General features: G+C 34.3%; 1 protein-coding gene across 2 annotated transcripts in view; it reads right to left on the minus strand.

The window, feature by feature from the left end:
• Positions 1–22527, minus strand: part of Lar (tyrosine-protein phosphatase Lar) — a 457256-nt gene that overhangs the window by 209312 nt on the left and 225417 nt on the right. For both annotated transcript variants that reach the window (XM_068762567.1, XM_068762566.1), the window contains exon 3: positions 1347–1455. In XM_068762567.1, coding sequence (XP_068618668.1) covers positions 1347–1455 — 109 coding nt within the window. The remainder of the gene's footprint in view (positions 1–1346; positions 1456–22527) is intronic.

Below are 22527 nucleotides of genomic sequence, written 5' to 3' on the forward strand. Positions count from 1 at the left end.
ACTCGTAGTTAGCCTGAAGTCTGCAGAGTATACATGAGAATAAATACTTCAATAGAAACTTTTTCAGAAGTATTTAAAAACCAAATACAAAATGCGTGCTACGGTTCAATGCAAATATTATTCTTAAAAAAAAGTGCTTGTTTTAGCTTCATCATTCATGTTTATGTTGTATGCCGGGTTCCCGGCGGTAATTGTTGCTTTAGTATAATAAGTGTCGGTTTGTACCGAGCGTCTGGCAATTAATATTCGGCCTCGGAGACACAAAGATACCTAATTGTGCTTTCTCCAAAAGCAACAAAAAATTAATTAACTACAGTTCAACTAACAATTGCCAGCATTCACCCGAGCACTTGTAATTGAAGAAGCTTGCTTCAGGTTCATTACCATAGGTCGCGGCGTCATAAAGTCGTTGGTTCGCTTTTTACAATTATTACTTAAAGCTATTAATTATAGTCTATGCTTACGTGTACATTTTCGTTTGTTTCAAATAAAATCAATTAAGTGTGGAACTTTAATGTTCAATTAGTAGAAGCAGATAATACGTTAACCATAATCATTGTTTTTTAAAAATTATATTAACACTAGTGATAATACATTAAACAGCGTGTTGCATGCGTGCTTTATATTCTCTGACCACAATTATTACGAATAGGTTATTCAGTAAGTCAATTATTATTCCGGGCAATTAACTCAAAAGCAAGTAGTATGGACGTAAAGTTTATGATTGTTGCACTTGATTGACTCGAAAAACTACTTTTTTCGTCATTGGTATATGACATATATGCTGTTTATTCGTTGACATTTTACTGGGTTTGAGGTGGCACTCCGCCTAAAGCGCTTATTCTAGACCACATTACAGTAATTATACTCAAAGTTGTTCATGAGTCTCGGTTTGAGCCGTTTATCTTTCTTTGGATTGGGAAGACGTCGTCCTTTATCTATGACTATGCCCGTCGTAAACACTTTCGATAGAAATCCTCCGCATAAGTTGTAACTGATTCTATGAAATAAGATATTGTGATTAAAAGTTGCCTTAGATCATCGGACCTCAATATAATTAGTATCCTTTGCCTGACTTAGAGTATTACCTTTTACCTAAGCTTTTGCATTGGTAAATACGAAATTATACATTGGATTAATTGGATTGAACTATTTTAATACGAATATTTTAACTGCATAAGTATGACGGTGGACCTGTGGCCCTGAACATGCAGCACGAGCATTCATCGCATTTGTATCACCTTGGACTTATGGCCTTAAGGAATCTATTTTAAATGACACAGCTTTTGATCTTTTTGAAACAAATGACAATGCACACGGGTGTAAAGAGAGCAGGATGGACTCACCGGAGGCGTCGACTTGTGCGCCGAGGTAGAGCAGGCAGGCGAGGAGCAGCGCGGCGGGGCGGAGGGGCGCGCGACGCCGCCGTCGCATCTTATCGGCGCCGGGCCGCGCCTGCGCCAAACGCCACGTGACAACGCACCGCACGCGCCGACATGCCCGCACGGCGTGCACTCACAGCTCAGGCCCCCCGCGCGCCGCCGCTACTTACCATACCCCTTACTTACTATACACATCACAACCGAGTTTACAGACTACCTTAACTAACGCCTATATATATCACAAAAAATACGACAACCCCTTCGATGATTACAAAAAAATTCGAAATTTCAATTAGGATAAAGACGATTATATATTTACATTAAAAGATTTTGCTAAAAATTTAAAGTTTATTTCGACACGCGTTCTAGGCGCGGTATTCACTGCGCACGACCATACTAGTGAGCAGTTCGGTGGTGAGAACTATTTTCAACCATATTCCATTGTTATCGCGGTTCCGTCTTCTCAACTGGACTCTTGGAAAGCAAAACACTGGTTCGTTCGTCTAATATCACTAATGAGTATTCTTTTCTCAATCAAACACATTTTTTATTGTTTGCGGCCAGAGTCATCTGCGCTGCTCCCGTTGCTTCAAACCTGGAATTGTTTAGGAATTGTTATACTTCGGCATGAGGTAATTCATGCAGACGAATAACATCATAGTATTGCTACGAAGTTGAATAGCGCGTTGAATGTGCTCAAGTTACTAGTCACATGTGCTACGATTTGCTACGGTAATGTAAGTCAGCTTGGTTAATTAAAATAACGTTTTTATAGAAAAAAAAAAAAAAAAAAAACAATCAAAAGTAGAAATCTTATTTATGTTCTATAAGAAGGTTCAAGATCACACAAAGTGTAATGGGTTTTTCTCAGAGCTTCACAACGAGATCAATGTCAACGTCTTAGCTCAAGGAATTGCTCATCTGAAGTGAAAGTACGCAGGGCACATCGACCATTGACGATCGTGAGGACCTGTCTCAAGCCTCGAGCACGAGCAAGTATGATAAGAGCAGGATGATTCCGGACCACGTCGAGCGTTATCGTTATCATAAGCCATCTATTCGCTACATTTAAAAACGTTTCGTCTAATTTATGTTTCAGTATAAATCCACCGCACCCTGATTGCATTTCGCATGAATAATGAATCGTGATTTTTGTAATTTTAACTAGAAATTTATAACGAAAGTTTTCGAGCGTAAAAATCGACTGCAAGAAAAACAACAAAGTTTATGTCCATACTTAACACCAATTTTTTATACTAAGTAAGCTATAAGACTTTTTAACTTTTACTTAAGTGTGTAATTTGGATTCAATTGCCGTCTCATAATTTTCTGAACGCTGGGATCTAAATAAACCCCTAAAGTTTGGGTCGGGATATTTCGATTAAACAAAGTTGGCTCGTTATGGCGAAATAAGCCAATAGTCGGCCGCGCGCACGTTCCCACGACAGCTTGCACTAAATATACTTAACGTACATCGCCATTATGTGGCGCGTTGGTACTGTACCCACAAGCGTCGTAAGTCTCTCTTTTTATATGTCAGCCCTAATGTTATGAATAAATAATAATCGTTTGCTTAGCCAACCTCGCAAATAATCAGATCTTTTAATGCATTCGTAAATGTAACCAACATTTGTATTTAGAGCGTATTTAAAGTATTGCTGAATAAACACCAACAACTTTGGGTGTCGAAAGACGCTGAATGCAGGTCACTTCAAACGGGTCCCATCAGACATCTGTGGAGGTCTATGTCCACTTTAATTGATATAGCATAATTAATGACGAAATTGCAATGATAGTAGTTTAAAAGATAACAAAGCTTTCAAAATAACATCAATTTATTTCACCAACAATTATTCTATAAAAACTTTTTTACTGTTGACTAAATTAAGATATAAAATTTAGGTTAAAAGAGATTATAGCGATTGCGGCGATAATCTCGAGCCTACATTAAAGCGTGAAGGGACAGAAAACATCAAAAACCAACTTTGATAACTCAAACAGGACAATAACAAAGTTTCTGAACATGAATTTATTGACACTTGAGCGAGAGATGGACGTCCGTTATTCTAATCCCCGTCCTAGATGCCTGGGGCACGTAGGGATTTAAATTTCCTGGCTCCTACCCGGTAACGAAAAGTTTAATAAACTAAAAGAACAATAATGATTAACATCAATGTCAAATATAAAGGATTTTTAAACAAGACTTTGATTACCAACCAAATAGTTAAATAAGAATATCACTTATTGATAAATAATATTCATATTAGAATTCTAGATTTCAAGAGAGAACTCATAAAGAAGTAGTTAAAAACAAAATTTCATTATGCAAATATGATGACATAAAGTGTCCAATGGAACTTTCAAAGCAGATATTTCATTGCACTAGCGAAGAACATAAAAGAGCCGTAACTCAAGCCCAGTTTGAATTCAATAAGTGGAACGTCGCGTCAGTTTGAAGAAAATAGAAAGGGACGGGTGAATCCAAACTAAATAACTCAATGATACGGAGGGGAACGCGGCGAGCAGTTTGCACGACTTATAACTTCAATAAGACCGGACCAGGTGTGACCAGTACCTTGACGGAAGCTATTTGCATACAACCGGGTACAATTCTATGTATAGATGAGACAGAAGATGTGCGATTACAAGGAAATACCACTCTTATTCTTATGTTCTTAAGAGTACAGCTGAACACATTTGCTATTGACTCCACAGGGCATTAGCTCGGGAAATAATTTTCCTTCGCATTCGTATTTCAACAGTTCTGGCTCTTGTTACTTGCACGCGGTAATAGTGTTACTTTGAAAAGATCCGCCATTCGTTTTCCATGTACCTCCGCGATACATATTTCACTAAAAAATAGTAAATAACTTATTACGTAAGTACAAATTTGATAATCATAAATTTAAAGTGATAGCTTTGAAAAAAAATCTTGTATTACAAGAATTGCTTTCAACTAAATACATTCATCTCTATGAAGGAATATTCGGAAACTGATCCCTCTTTCGCCTCGAACGATACACATGCCAGACTCACAAGGCAAGTATGAGGGTGAATTATGCCTAAGTTAACGTCTGCCTAATTAAACGTCTATCGGCTAACATGATGATTATTTTTATTTAATTTCCTGTATTATCTTAATGTCTTCATTTTAAGTACAACTTAGTGTTTAATTCTTTACGTTATTATTGACGTGATGCTTTTAGGAATTTGAATAAAAAAAGTCTAGCAGCTCACGAGGCATACATTCGAATCTAATGCGACAAAGTTATTGCGCGAATTAAACTCGAAATGAATCTGTTGCATGTACTATAGCGTTGGTGTAATAGCGAGATTGTAAGTCGTAGGCAGCCATAACCATCCATCATGTCTCGCCTCGGAAACGCTTAATCACGTCCCGATCTTAATTAACTAACTAACGACCTTATTTGCGAAGTACTCTCGACATCCGTCTGGGCTTCATTTTTAAGTTTCTCATGATGTCTGCAATCTAGATTTGTCTGTATCAATCCTGTTTTATGTTATGCAACGTGTTTGGTTTAAAAGCTTTTAAGGGTGAATAGCTCATTTGCTGTTAATTAATTTATGAGATTAAAGTATGCGACATCCTATAAAAAATCAATGGTTGAAGAAATAATAAATATAGTAATAATAATATAGTAAGAAAAAGTTTTCATATTATCCGGATTACTATATATTAAAATTAATTATTGTTTACTATATGTGCTTGAAGACTTGAATCGCCAGAAGTTATTAGCCTACCGCTTTGCAATAGAAAAAAATAAATTGACGTAAGAAATTTTAGAATGAAAACTTTGTATGGAATGATTAAAAATAAATGCAAAATATTTACAGCTTTTGCTGACAAATGAGCTATACGTTTACTTCTTTAAAGATTTTAGTTTTTAGATTATAATCAATCACCCTGTAAATTATTATACTAAGAGATAAGCCTGACTTAAAGATCAGTGTATGAAAAATAGTGAATAGTTAATTTACGAGAGGTATTATGTACCTCAAACATTACTTAATTTTTTTTTAGTTTGAGTGCCAAGAGGCTAAGGGTATCACTGATCTAATAAGTTATACGACGTGGTCTTATGATGTCGACCGCTAAGGTGAGTTTATGTATGAATTACAACATAAAACAAGTAGCAACGTATTGCAACAGTGTCTATGTTGTTCGAACTCACTCTGAATCTATTTTTACATTGCAACAGTATATGAAAAAGTAGCACGAGCTGCCAACTCCAATGCGCATAACCTGTATAGATTTACCCAGAGGATCCGGACAAGCGTCGGAGTAATATTAAACATTGCGACATAATATCTCTTATATTATAAAAACGCTTGCATATACATTGTCATTGTAGACGCTGAAAAGAATCCCCTCGCCATTGTTTTATCTTAGTTTCCTCCGATTACTGCTGCCTTTGTTCCTTTTCTGAGCACTTTTTGTGTAAATCCGAAACTGACCTAGATAGTTCCACGGGCGTAATTACCGCTCCGTTTTTAGTGTTATTGCTTGCAAGTGTTCCTTCGGAAATACATAAATTGCAAAAGTAAACGTACAACTTAAAGGAATTTTTCGATCTCTAAACTAGTTCAATAAACACATATATCATAAACCATCACGAAATCAATTTAATTATTGTTAAAAAGATTTTTAAATTAAAGAAACAACCTTGTATTTTGGAATTAAAAACTTTATTATAACGAACGAACGTAACCTCAGTCACGGACTTATCACTCGCGGCAATTTCTTACAGACGACCACACAATGAAAACAGAATAATGATAAATAGATTGTAGTGGACGTGCACATTGTACGATATTTTATGTAGACAATTATTGATACATAATTTTATACAAATAATAACATTCTCACATATTTATTGTTACAATTAATTAATAAATAATACTACAATAATTAAGAAAAATATTCTACTTGGATGAATTTCGTACTTTCTTGGGAGGATAAAGGAGAAAAAACTTAACAAAAGCAATAAATAAAAGAGTTTACAACTTAACATACAGGCAATATTTTTCTCCGTATGCGGCACTCTACATTTCTCGTAGAACGACGTAGACGGACGGGCTACGTCATCAATCCATCTGTTGAAAAACATTTATACTATGTCTCGTCCAAACCACCTACACTCCGGAATCTCACTGCCCAATTTGCCGCCGCGAGCTCGGCACACGAGATCGGCGGACTGCTATTTCAGCTTACTAACTTTATGGAGCCACGCCGACCATTTTTGGTTACCGAATTTATAGGTTTCGGATTTGGCTCCTTAAATAAATATCAAGATAGCTCTACCCTCATAGCAGAAAAAATAAAAGAAGCTACATGTAAAAAAATATTAAAATACATATATATTTTATTATCTCTATCACATCGAGTGTTCGACTAAAAGATGACGTAAATCCGTCGTAAAAAATTTAAAACACACATTTGCCTCAGAGAACGACCTCTTTACTATGTTAATACTTATGTGTATTCGGTAGCATTTAAACAATTCAAACTATTTTTTTTTGTAAATATATGGATTTTGTTTAATACTAACTGTCGCGCTTGCCTTGCGTGGCTAGTGGTACTTTCTATCTGGGTGTAATTTCGTAATATTAATTATCGGTAATTTTTTACAAACCAAAAAAAATGATATCCATAAGAATTTTAGTTTAGAATTATGATTTTTTTTGTACTCCTTTTCCTGAACCCTCTGTGCGAGTAAAATGGGTAGTTGTTTCTTAGTTGACCTTTGACCTTAGTTGACCTCGGCGTAAAGAATCATCATAATCATAATGTCCGCCGAAGCAAGCACTGCAAGGTATAGGCTATCCCAAAGATCGGCATTATGTCATCGGTCCACCTAGTGGCGAAAGGAATATTCGTACCAAAGTTTAGGTCAGCGGGAGATATCGTGATGCGTTTTTATATAGGAGGATATCTCATATACATTTAAATAATCCATAAAATTAATGGATTTAAAATTGGGAATTTCTAATTCATACATTTTTTTGCTCTGAATTTTGCAAAAATGAGAAAAATTAATAGTTATAAATAGTTACCATTGTAATACAAAAAAGTTCGTGTGAACATTTTATACGTCGGTAAATGTATGTTTGCGTGTTAAAACAAATATAGCGCGTCTGTCACCGCGGCGGCTAATCCCAAGGCCTCACTGCCGGCATTATAACGACGAATCAGAAATTAGGGTTGCCGTTTGTTGGTGTAACAGCGAATGGAATTTAAAAACATTAAAATGTTCTTATAAAATATTTACGATTGTTTACCGTGCGTGGTAAATCAAAATTGTTCATTAATACTATAAAAGCTTTAATTTAAAAAGCGTAGATTTTTCACTTAAATTTAGAATTTATGTTCGATTAGTAAAACTGGTTGTATATAAAGCGATAAAAAATTATAAAGGCTATTATTTTATACAGAATAATTGGTCATAAATGTAAAAGCTTTAAAGGGGTGAGTGTGTGTTTTTTTTAGTAAAAAACTTTAAAGCATTTATACCTCTTTCCAAACACCTGTATAAAATGACCTGTTTGAATTATATTTTATTTTCTATTAGAATGCGACTTGCCAAAAACTTCCAGGGGTTTAACGTCTGCAGGGACATTTTTCAAACTACTTTACTATCTAAACGATAATTAATTTTAATATGTGATGATCCAAATTTTGAAAACGCTTCTTCTTACTTCATTATTATTACGTTATTTATTATTTCTAAAATAATTACATTTTGGATGTAATACACAATACCTTAAATACTGAGCATTCACCTCTTCTAAGTTTTCACATTTATAATCAATAAACTTGAATATACCCCATTTTTAGCGTTTTATTATAAATATTTTAATAAATGCGCAAATGGCACTTATTCTTAACAAAATAAAACATTAATAGCGATAAAACTAAAAAGGTATATACCTGTTAAAAAAAGTAATGTACAATGTTCAAACCAGGTTAGTAAATTATTATCATTGAACGAATTTCTATCTACGCAGACTACTACCATGTCCGCACACAGGTGAAGTGCTCCAAGCAAGAGGAAGTGTAACGTAAACAAGGATATCCGACGACTGCGGTTACGGATCCGAAGTTCGGCACATCCCTATTGTAAATACCCGAAAACCGCGCTTACATTTGCTTCAACGCCTGTCACTGTAGACTCTGAACAAAGTTTAGAGAGAACTCGAATTACGTGCGTAAATAAATTCTTCCGTGATTTGTATTTCAACACGGTATTTTTTATATACCGAAATCCCTCCGAAAGAGAGGAGTCTTTAGTTTTTTAAATTTATTTGTCAGCAACAAACTTTAAAACATTACCTTGTCTCGTCTTATTATAATGATCTGGTCTATTACATAAGAATATAATTGAATGAAAATAAAATAATAATGAGTCTTTACTCTGGGCGTTACAAAATTCGTAACTCTTGCGGGCAACTGTGTGCGGTATTACAATACGCGTTTGTATAAATGCCTATAAAATACCACGGAATAATTGTAAGTTCATTAAACAAAAACTTGTTAGATATTCTATCTGTAAATATTTTTTAAAATGATAATAGAGTTTAGGAATTAATTGCTCTACTACTGTATTAAGTACACTGTAAAAGTGAACTCTGAATTAGTTGTAGGCTCTTTTTAGATGAAGGCGTATTTGTAGACCTCGTAGCTTTAAGTTGAACAATGCCAATATAGGGAAAGTTAATCTGATTCTAGTTTCTATCAAATTAGGCTTTTCGGGCATACTTTGGGAATTGTTGAAAAGATTGTATCCGGCAATCGAAACTATGATACTAAGTCTGAGTCTTTTACCGCTGGGATACAACTGCTACTTGTTCTATAAACTGGGCCAACTTGAAAATTATATTTATCTACAGTAAAGCAGGTACACATTGAACAGATAATTGAAAACGGAGCAATATATATCTTCCTGAATTTTGTTTTAAAGCGAAATAACACTATCTTTATTGAAATTACTAAAATACAATTTAAAAAGTTGTTAAACATTTTTTTTTACCTGGCCATGTAAATGAGTAGTTTTTTACATAAAAAGTGAACAGTACACAAAGTTAAGTTTAAAATTATTAAATTAAAAGCTTATTCTCTACCCTCCTATCATAGATACCTTAAAATATAAATTATTTATGTGGAGTATTCAGAATCTCAGGATCGTGAAAATGAAGAAGAATCGTACTAAGTTTGTTTAATCTTTTGATTTCTATATGTACTTAAAAATACGACTTACCCTATTTAGAAAAATATAAGCATTAATTTGATTTTATTGAAATTTCATGTCTCTTTTGTCGGATAACTAGTTTACTAGGATGGGATAGTTTTATTTTTATATACAAAATTCATAGAAAAGGTATTTTCCACTTCGTTCTAATCTTATAGAGGCAGCCGTAATGTCAAAAGTTCGCTGGCATTTTAACTTAGTTTGTTGGAGATTGCAAATGTCGTTTCAACGACACATAGACTTGACGGATTACACTTTCACCGCGACGAGCATATGTTGAGATTACTCGTAATTAATGCAATAGTTGTTGAAGCTAATTACTCGCCAAGTACTTGCAGTATAGCGCCAGTATTATATTAACAGTAGCTATTAACGTACTAATGATTTTAACAGTATAGCCTAATATGTATTTAAGCTAGTCGCTGTACATTTTATGCATCATTAGAGAGCGCATGTGTCCGACCATCTAGCGGTCGCTGTTCCCTGATTATTAATAGTAATTCCGTGTTTAAATCATTTAATTATCACATTAGTAATTAAGTATTATTTATTAAAATGATGATGATCATGTCCACAAACTGGAGAACGGTGCTCGATCAATTCCGCTAACATTTTTTTATAATTCTCTTTATGACTCTAAGAAAAATGTACTTCGGAAAAAATTGCAAAAAAAATTATAAAAACAATGCCTTTCGTTGCCCAAATTGTAAATTTATTTATGGGTTCTGATTGAAGACAAATAAAAAAAAATCTTGTTAGAATGTAGTAAAACAAAAAACATCGAAGCATTACTATGAAAGTTTGCTCACGTTTATGATACTTGCAGTGTGCGAAAAATTAATGTTTATTTTAGTAAGAATTCGTTGTTTACTATTTATAAAAAAAATATATAAGTATACAAAGTGATTATTTTGAAATAAACATTATTATTTTTTCTATTGCTCTGCGACTGCTAGTTAAAGATATAATTTCTCGTATTAACGTGCATATATTTTAAACGAAGAAGGAATTTTGTCTAACTCCAATGCGTTAAGGATGGAACTTTTAATATCATAAAAAATGAGACGACCAAAGCTTTTCCATAGCACAAGTACCCACTACAAGTTGGCGTTTCCAGGGATTCGAGGTAAAAATCCTGCGCAGTACCGTCTGTTCCATTGACCCAATAAATTTACTAGCTCATAGTTCAAACTGGTTCAAGCAGGAATATATTATTTTTTTTGCATTACCATTTAAGTTAGAAAAAGCGTAGCACCAATACCCACCTGAAGAATCTCTTACAAAAGACCTACTATTATTATACAAGATGATTTATGAATGTAAAATTTTTACATGGCGTATGTACGCCTCATTTGTCAGCAAAAACTTTTGCACTTATTTACAATTACCAGATACGTTTAAAATAATTAATCTGAAATTTTAAACATTAATAATTTTATTAAATTGGCATACGCCAGGCCAATAACATCTGGCAGAACAAAAACTTCAAGGGAAGGTTGAAAACGATAATTCAATTCAATAATTATAATTCTAATATGTGGTAATTATGCGTAGCGTATTATATCTTTAAAATCGACAAATTAACAGCAAAAGTGCCAATACATTCACAATTTCAAAGCTTTTACACCAATCACCCTGACAATGCATGACGTAAGTTTTTTCTATAAAAAAAAAACTACCATGCTAGTTATATAATGGGTAGAATTCTTTATCACTCAAAGCCGTAATAAAAGCATAGGCGGCAATAATGCGGGACGTAAAATTAATAAATTCTACGTGGGCAACTGGATACGCTTTTAACCTTGTAATGCTTCTGAATTTTTATACAATAACGCAAAAAGGTCTTTGTTAAGGATATTGCTTTTAGTGATAATATATGAATAAATATATAAATGTAGGTAAGTTCATTTACTTTTTTTTGATTAGGCTTAAACTGCTGCCCAAAAGCATTAGCAGCTTCCGAGGGTGCGAGGAAGTAGGGCAAAACCTCTTTTAAGATAGCGAAGCTCAAGGAACCCTCGGCTCTGGCCGCTAAATACCACAATTTTACTAGTTTGGCAGGTCGCTGAACTCTTAGATCGCATAGGTGTATGAGGGAACCTCAACTTGGACTGTCACTCGTCGATAAACTACCATTTTTCACTTTATGATCATGAATTATCATGGTGCACTATTATGTGAATAAATCAATAATAAAATATACACACGTATAAGCATAGAGCAATGAACATAATAATGAAGTGAATAAATATTTGTAAGCCGCCATTGTGTTTCCGGCGGCACAGCGCTTTGATTTCATGACGCTGCGTGATCCCGCACCAGAATAAACGCTTAATTTGCGCAGGAAGCCATTTACTAAAATCCTGATTGCCGTGTTTCTAACACACGGAATATGTTGCCATTCAGTACAAAATCAACACTAGCAACACCGCAGTCTGGCACCACTTATTAAAATTACTGCACGTGTAATATTTCCTCTGTTGTGCTCACGGAACACAAATACAACATATATTTTGTCCGCTACTGTAAACAGATTTAATAAAGACCAATGAATAGAAATGAAACGACTAACTTATTGCTAAATTTAAAGAAAACCGATTCGTTTCACGAAACTCAACTCATCATCATTTCAGCTAGTGGACGTCCACTGCTCGACGACATAGACCTTCCATATACATTTCAAACAGGATCAAATAAATCAACTTAGATCAGTCATTTTTTTCACATTTTTTCAAGGCAGGGCTGTAAAAATGTATTGTGTACCACAAAGTATTGCAATGTAAGTACATAATTTCATATTATTGCTAATATTGCAGCGCAAGAAATAGAAAACTTATTGTAAGTAATCGTCATTTATTACAAAGACATTAAATAATTTAAGTGATCATTGGATAAGTTTAATGTATTTATTTTTTCTTTTACTACATTGCCAATTACTTTTGACAGTAATAAAGTCTGTTGAGACAGTTAACAATAAAAGAATTAATAATAATAGAATAAAAAATTGGTACTGAGGATGGTTTACCTTTATCAAATACCATTTGCGTCAGAAACAGACACAAAAAACATAAATCTAGGTTAGGGTTGCAACAGGCTAACCCAGATCTCGTTCTCTCTCTGACTTTTCCTTTTATTCAAAGCGCAGTTGTCTTTTTGCCGAAACGTCGGCATTCGTAGCAGCGCACCGTGACGCTGTAAACATGGCAGCGTAGCACGCCCGCGACACTCCATGTTTATATGCACACATTTTTTCACGGCGTCCGGAGATGAAAGAAGTACAAAGCATTGTTAAAATTACGGCACGCATTTGCGGATAAAAGTTTTCTCTAGATCAATAACTTCACTATATTTAATCATCATCATCATCATCTAAATATACTGCAAGGCATAAGCCTCCATCAAACATGACCACGATCACCGGTCTTATGTTGCTTGCATCCAGCGACTTACGGCAAAATTGAATGTTGTCAGTGCACCTGTACCGGCCCCGTGGTCACCACTCGAGAACTTTTAGGCCCTAAACTATTAATATAATAAACATACACAAAAACAATTATTTGAAACATTATATAAAACCTCTATGTGATATATTTGCAAATGGAGGTACCTCCATTAGCCCGTTTATTTCCAGGGCAAAGACACAAAGTTTAATAAATATTTTTATAAAATATTGTATCTAAATATTTGATTTACCAAATATAATAATTAAATGAGATAATTTGTCAACAGTTTAAATGTTCAAAGAATAAAATACATGGTCCTCGAGAGTCAAAGTCGTTAACTATAGAAATAAAATCCTACATATATTTTTATTATAAAATAAATATATTCAAATTGGAAATGTTTTAATATGAATTTAGGTTTAAGCGATGTTTTTTGCACTCGTTCAAATTAAAAATGCCATGAAGAATGTCGGCTGGGTGATTTCACACGCTAGTAAAAACTTGAAAGCGATATTGTCTCGATTGACTCTATTATTTCATTGTCGATTTTATTCAAGAGACACTGGCAGCAAAAACACGTTGCTATACAGTCGTCGTGCAATCATTGATGCAGTTACGTTATTTAGTCGTACCAATGTAAACAAATATCCGATTGAAAGTTGTTAGTCTTGTTGCTTGGATCCAATTTTTAATATCTTCTTAACTTCATTGAACAGTAAAGAAACGCGTCCGTCTTGAAACGTCTCTTAGTAAAAAAATGACAAGTTGTATCCATCCCCATTTTTGGCTTTCTTTAGTGCAGTAGCAATACGACATAAGTAAGATTTAACTTGATCATACCAGCGGGTAGGTTCCATCATCCACATTGTCTATTACTTCGGCGATGACGTAAAAAGTAATTATGTTTACTCATTAAATAAAATATTATTTTAAACGTCAATATTTAACCTACATTACTACAATATTAAAATAATAAATTAAAACTTAGAACGGTAATTGAATTTTAAAGCGACAAAAAGCAGCAGCAAGACACTACACATGTACCTATCCCGCGAAACGAGATCGCCATCTGCGTCAGATTATAAGTGAATGTGGACGATAAAATTTTATAACAGCGCAAGTGTAAAACTTAAGCGTTTCCCAATACCCATTAGTATACATTGAGTACTGGATAAAGAAAAGAATGGGAAATTTAAATAGCGACACGTACAAGAGCATCTGCACACTTAATGTAATCATACTCGTGATTATTTTAAAGATAAAATAATTTAAATATGAACGCAACGTAACGTATTTAAATTATTTTATTTTTCAATATGAACCTTAACGATATATATAGGAAAGACTGGTTAACAATCAGACTAAAGAATGGTTATGAAGCTTATTTCAATTATTATGTTTAAAAAAGTTTATTGCTCTAAAGTGTACTGTACGAACATTACCCCGGCCAACAAATTGTGACTTCAGAAAGTACAAAAACAAATAGATGTCGCTGTGCTCGTTAATACAAATTGAATCAGCCGATGCATTAATTTCCTGTCAACAAACGCGCCGGTTAAAACGTCCGATAAATAAAAACGGGTTTTGCAATAACAAACGATCTGTATGAAAATTCAATATCCGTTCAAGAGCTCGGAGAAATGCAGCGAAAATACGATTCAATGAATTGAGATTTATTTGCAAACAGCTTTGCTCTACTCTAGGATCTCTCCGTGTTCGGTTGTCCCCACATCATATTCATCTCTTTTTTTGATTTATTTTTATAAAAAAAGACACAGCCTTTATCTCTAATGTAAACGTGTCAATTAACAAGCTATTTATTTTCGATTTCTTTACTTAAAATAATAGACTCTCAATACCACACTATATGCGATCGGTAGACATATAATTTTATACTAACTTGTTTTTATTTCAATGGCTACCTTTAACTGCACTGTGAGTTTTGATGATTATCGATCTTCGACTGTTTACATACGCAGAATCACAACTTCAGACAGTTCTAAGCTCTAATTAAAATCTGTCATAACACCGGCAGATACAAAAATGAGATATATGTATAGAAAAAGATTGGACAAACTAAAAGAATTGATAACAATTTACAACTTATTTTGGTAGGCCTTTTTATTAATTATACTTTACAAAAGCAATAATTATTGAAAAGGATGGAGTTGTTAATAATTTTTAGATCAATTACAGTGTCGGAAAAATTTAGACGGGCACAATACAAACTATGTTTTATTAAGTAGTAGCTTTAATAAGTGCAAATAAGTTATGTAAAGTTGATAGCCTCTCTACGAACCATGGACATGGCCATGCCCGAGATTTCTCTACGAGTTCTTATCGAGAGTGTGCGAGTTCTTTAGATAAAAGTAAACGACATAGTCCAGCGGATGGACAAGTTGGTCACATAGCGCGCGGAACAGTTACTCGCTGGAGTCTTGTGGTTCTGGAGCAGAGATCACGAACTAGCAAGCGCAGCGTAGGAAGCCTACCCACAAATGACTTTGTCAAGGTCTTCAGAAGTCATTGGATGCAGGTCGCTTCCGACCACTTCTAATGGAAATCTATGGAGAGGTCTTATGTCCAGCCTACTACATACGGCTACATACGGCTGAAATTATGAAGATAATGATTTAACATGTACCTTAAGGAAGTTTACAATTTGTAATTTAATTAACTAACAAACAATATATTCATAATGCAAATATAGAATGTTTCTACATTATTGTAACTTGTTGCTATGTGTGCAACAATGGTCGAAGTAATTACGCAGTTGTACCGATCCGACCCACGTTACCGAGGGACCGCGGGTTTTTGTTTCACCACAACATTAAACTTACTTGAGTCGGACCCGAATAAGTTTGGCGACTCAATCTCGATGTAAATCCACTAACAAGCCAAGTTGTCTAAGCGGTGAGAGTTAATCAGTAAATACAATGATTAATTAAGTCTGCAGGCGACGCGATCTTTGTCATTACAATGAGTGGAGACGCATTCATATGCAAACGTTTGGGTAAGGGGAAAGGCTTAAACAAAGTTTCGCGAGGGACCGCGCCGTGCCTTATGCTTGGTGTAGCCGAAACTCCGGAAGAGATACGAGATCGTTCGAAGCTTTGACTTAACAGTACCGATAATTATTACAAATTTACATATGTAAGATTGGCATAGCGCTTATAGTAACTTGTATTTTCTTTCCATCATCCGCTGATTTTTTGTTATTATTATTCCGTTCAATTTTTGTTCTAACATGGGCAAGTGAATTTAACGAATATGGCAATACTCATTAGTTAAAAATTAAGAGTTTTCTTATAGTTACAGAATAATGTTAATGATTGTTTTATTTTCTATAATAATCTAAGACAGGTGCACACAAGACCATGTTAAGATCATCGGAAAATGACGAATGCAGGCCGCATCCAACCGGTATTTTTGGAAAACTATGAACGAGGTCGATGTCCAGTAGTGGATATGTTACAGCCAAAATAAAAATTTAAATGAGCAAAAAAAATTTCTTTCTAATATCAAGACAAAATGGAAAATAAGTTTATCCGAGGGAAAATAATGCACATTTATAAAAATTACTATCAAATCTGTAAACAGATGAGATCTTGAATTGAAAGTAAATCCTACATACTACATACATATTGTCGTAACTAGATATGACGACTTATTCCATTATCAGTGTTAACGGAAATAATTCTAAACGCCAGCGATCTGTACCAACATTCATAATTGAATCAATTTTAACAACTGCCGATTACGTGTTAACAGCTGGCTGCACTGTCATTTACAAGTTAATTAACTCTTATATATTTTAATCTACGCTCTGATACATGATATTAAATTTGTAACTTTGTATATTATATCAAATTTGATGAGGATTTCAAATAATTTAAACCAAGCCATCAGAAATGAATGTCGAGACATTTATAAATTTCTATTAGCAGTCAGTTTATTCAATACCACTGAATAAAATTACACTTTAATTGGCTGGTATTCAATTTATATTTACTAAAAAAATACACACTTCACAACATTCTTTGTTGTCATTGAAAATTATTACAAGTAAATAGTACAATCAGATTTTTCATTTCACATAGCCGAGTGTCCCGTGTACAACAGAGATAAATTACTTAGAAATAGAAACTAAACAATATACAAATACCAATTACCAGTAAAAAAGTATAGATATATTTATTTAATGTTTTAGGTAGAAAGTTAAACTTAGAAGTAATTTAATGTAAGTTGAAACTTATATAATTGAAGATAATTTAGGAAGTTTTGATTTTAAGCTGACCGGGATTCTATTACCCAGTCTACAACGAAATGCAGTTAAAATATAGTTCGAGTATGTTAACAATGTTCAAATTTAAAACATCTTTTTATTCGATCATTTTAACATATTAAGTAATAAGATACCACGGGCTCGGAATGTTGATGAAGAGTCTGCTGAGGAGAGCTGCCAGAAACTCAACAGTGGATATTTTCTAATAAAATTTAACAATGTTTGATTTGTTGTAAGATGTACTCAATTAAACGTTGAAAACAAAAATAAAAAAATAAAGTCGCTGCGGTTCCATTACTCAAAGATTATTCATAACACAGAACAATTAAACAACGTAGATTCATGTTGCTTGGTTATTTGAAATGGGAACATTCAAATTTAAGCTTATGATACCGACTCCGCGAAAACGGTAAACACAACTCCGATATAATACGTATGCCGTCTAAATTCTTAACACCGCGCGAGATAATATCCGTGAAGTTTATTCAGTACACGCTTGGTATCGCCGCGTCGCCCCGGGGATCTCGCAAGAACCAACTTTGACAATTAATAGCCTAAAAGCCTTGTGGGAATTTTCTCTGTGAATTAGTCGTTTCGACAACTAAGAAACGCTGACTCAATAGCGGGCGTACGCATTCGTGTGCGAAGCTTATTGTTAATAATTCATACTGTAGGTATCGTTTGCACTGTGGCTAAGTTACAACGACTTCCAACTTGAATAACAGATGGGTGAAAGTTGAAAAGTCAGCTGTACAAACTGTGAACGTTCATTTTAATAATAACTTAATTAGTTATATTTTATGTTCATTATCATTAACAAATCTGCCGACAGACACCTACTGCAAGGCATAAGCCTGTCCCAAAGATCATCACGATGATTAATCTTTCACTGCCTGCACCCAGTAACTTTCTGCAACCTTGGCTATGTCGTCGATGCACCAAATTGAAGACCTACCCACGCCTCGTCCCTAACCTACGGCTGAGTACGGCTTACAGCAAGAAATAAGAAACTAGATTATGGCAAGGTGGTAACCAAAGAGAAAATATTTAGTACATTCACTTTAAATTCACAGCCAAAATTTATAGCACAGAACAGCGACCGTTATAATCGAACAAAAACAATATGCACATGTAGCAAAACATATGCACGTCGTCATACGCAACGCAAAGCCAACTAACAACATACAAATCCGACTGCGCCATAAATCAGAAACTATGCAGATTGTACGTGCGCACGGTGCTTGCCCAAACTTGCTGATTTACAGGCACACACGCGTCCCTTAATTCAGTACTAGTACCAACCGCCGTTAGTTGTGATATTTCTTTTGATTTTATAACACCTTTATGAATATCATCTAATATTAGCAATTATATTTATGTATCTGTAAATGTACATACACAACGGTCTCGTGAAGTGACTATAAAAGAATGCTAAAAGCATTAAGATAGCCTTAGCATATACATAAATTTTTAACAACGAACCTAAGAAAGACTGTCATGAATATAACATCGTAACATGGATAGACCACCAAGACACCGTAATGAATGTCCAAAATTTCGTTACAGAGAATTGTCATTTCAGAGAAAACGAACCTTAAAGTAACTATAATAACATGATCGCCTAATTAACATCAATAAATTAAATGTGAATTCTTATTTGTCTTGTGATCATAAAGTATGAATGACTGTCATAATTTGAGAGCGACTTCACGGATTACATTTATATAAAATGATCACTTTTAAATATATTACAATTTTTTATTTTCTCTTGGAATACGAAACACATTCTGACAAGTAAGTTGGGAAGGTTGGTTATAAAAATTTGCTAAGCTAATGTTAAGAAACTGCCTGAAGGACGTTGTGAAGAAAATAAAATAAACTAAAGAAATTCTTCATCAAAAATGATGTCAATGAAACGAATTACTTCAAACTCATACCAAAATGAATAAATAAATGAACCAAAAATATGTACATTATGGTAGTATACAATAAGATAGATGTGACGATACATTTAATTTAATTAATTCTACTTCCGAGAGGTAATAAAGCAAATTAGGTAGCGCTTGTATCTCCTCTACACACGACAGATGATTAACGGTTGCACTAAGTCTGCTTTGACGCTATCAGCGATCTGATAGCATCGGGCCTGGAAGCGGAGCGTACGCGGCTTATGGATAAGGTCACGCCAGCGGAAACAGATCCCGTGTGTTAACGCCTTTGTAGATATGTTTGCGCGAACTGTAACTAAATGTATTTAAATAGCGCATTGAAATATAGGTTTACATTAAAATTAATATCAGTTAGATGGCATTAATATATACACACCTTCAGTCGCCTGCAGTGTTGTTAAAGAGATAATAGGTGTGACTACCGCCACCCATGATCAATCTTTAATGTAAAAGGAGTGTATGCTTTTTTCTGATTGGATGACCCGAGATGTTCAAACATTCTCTGGCTATTACGACGATTCGACCACGTGGAACCACCGTTCTCCTGATTGGCTATGGAGAGTTATCCAAACCAAAACTTACTCCCATCCATTATGCCTAAAACTACTCTCGTTAAAATGTATGAAGTTCATTTTTATATTTTGAATGTTTATATTTTCTACAAAGATATGTATATATATATAACACTGTATAAGATTTTAGTTTTAAATGACTTTGCCAAAACCTATGACTATTTCATTCAAGTATATATTAACATCTGGCTCAAGTTAATGATCCTGTCCGAAACCTGTTTTTCCTCTATTGCTTTTGTTGATTTTAAACACGAGATACCATTATGTAATCTGATCAATAGTGTAAGGAATTCGGTTCATGATTAAGCATCCAAGTTTGATAATTAGTAATCCAATGAATTCGAATCGCAGCAAAAAGCAATTAGAGAAGCAGAGAGAATAAACGGTCGCGTCCCTTGTTCAGCAAAAACGGATGCAAGCCGTATCGGCAAACAAAACTGAGCTAACTATAATTGAATTACAGGTAGAACTACTTTTTGCCGTCGTCAACTATATTCCCACAAATAATACGTTTTTAATGTGTTTTATATTCGTACACAGGTGATTTCATTGTTTATGCTGATGGATAGAGTGAAAAATATTGGATTTATTTTTCAAAAAAATTTTAATGATAAACGCTCAACATTAATGATACCGAGGTCGATGTGACACATTCAGTAAAAACAATGTATTGTTAAAATTGTAACTATTAAAAAGCTATACTCTCCACTTAATTCCTTATATATATTCCTCACAGTCACGACTTACTGTTCTCATACAAGAAAGGCAGAAGAAATTTAAAAGCATTAAAGTTAATTGAACGTCCCACTCATATTTCCCCGCGTACATGAAATAATTTTTGCCTCTCATGAATTCCTAAAGCAGGTGCAGCGAATGAAATTCCAACCGCATGCTCCTTGCAGGTGCTCATTACGGATGGCATAACAGTAGGATGCCGTAGGATATCGCGGGGCGTGGCACCGGGCCAAATTTTAACAGCTTCCCGGCTCGCGTTTCCCGATTACACGACGGAAATAAAACCCAGAGTGTATTTTTCTAATATCGGGTATACTGCAGCAGGGAAATGGTAAAGCACGTGGCAATTCAGATAGAAGCTATGAAGTTTTACTGATAACGCTAACGTTCAGCGTTTAAAAGTCTTATCTCTGAATGGAGTGGTTAATTCTGACAATATCTAAGGCCCGACATTATTTCGGTGCTTAGAAAACAAATATCACTGTTCACCGAAGGCACAAACATGAGTCAAAAGTACCGTGACCAAGTTTACATATCAAAAGTTTATTCAGTTACGCGTTCAGAGAGCGTTAGTGAAGGCGATGAAACGATTCCGCCGCATTTAGATGCGCCAACTTCACTGCCTAATAGCCACCAAGTCGTCTCATTTGGTTCCTTACTGCTCAGATAACTTGCATCAGAACATAACTGTCTAAGATATCCAAGGTATGAATATTTAATCGCCTACTTATGTATGTAAAATATTGAACTTCGCTCTGTTTTAAATCTAATACTAAGCACTTTCTGGAATGTATTTTGAATTCGTTTCTGAACATAGAAATAAGTTGAAAATTCAAGAAACAAAGCCACGTTGTCACACAGATCACATTCTGTTAATATAAAAAAATCAATTAATTTGCATAATGTAAGTAAATTTACTTTTTTATTCAAATAATTGATCTAAATTCAAGCAAAAATCAATATAGATATTATGTAGGTAGAAGAGATGAATTAACAAGACCCATGCGGGTGATCTTTCACAGAAGCCTTCTTATTTTGACATTACCGCGATGTGGGTGCGTTTAATGAACAGCAAACGTAGCTGTGTGTTTTATGACATCTGATAATTGCTTCGCAGACGGGATACACGACTCGTGCCACTTTTATGACCTGGCTTGCGGATAATGTTGTCAGCGTGTGATAGATATGTTTATAGCATATCTATACACAGAAAAATATATTTGAGTTAATTTGTTTGTAATAAAATGTCAGGAGAGATTTTATTTTGATAATAAATAGTCATCATCATCGTTATTGTATCGGCCGACTTCCCTCGAGTAGAATTTGAATTAAAATAAAAAATAAACGATGTAAGAAAAATAGAAAATTGTAGATTAATAAAGTTACTTTATAAATTAAAAATGCAAGTAATAGATAATAAATACAGTCACTTTATATAAAAAATGGTTTGTGTTTTCGCGACCATACGAAGTTGTGCGGGTACGTGAAGTTGGGATAACTCGTGAATTTATGGAGGCCATCCGAGGAGAGTTCTCGATATTTTTTCTACTCTCTTGCAACATGATATACCGTTTTCGTTTCGTATCATTTGAAATTCAGATCTCGATCTCTGGTACCGCGGTAAACTTTTATAATATCAGAGATAACTTTTATTTATTGACATTAGATATTTTAAGAGCTGTCCTAAATATAAAACTGCAAAGTTTTTAATGCATAATTTATTCATATATGCAGATAACGAATGCTCTAGCCCTTACAAATTAAAGAAAAAAACACAGAATCACATGCACAAATCTCCGGCTGTATCTTATCGATTTTCGAAGATGAATTATTTATTATGTTTATATTGGCAATGACTGCAACATCATTGTCACAAGAAGTTAAAGAAGATCAG

This window comes from Battus philenor, unplaced genomic scaffold (genome assembly GCF_028537555.1).
Source record: "Battus philenor isolate CCGP_79_NKW_IND1 unplaced genomic scaffold, ilBatPhil1.0.hap1 SCAF_16, whole genome shotgun sequence".
Classification (NCBI taxonomy): domain Eukaryota; kingdom Metazoa; phylum Arthropoda; class Insecta; order Lepidoptera; family Papilionidae; genus Battus; species Battus philenor.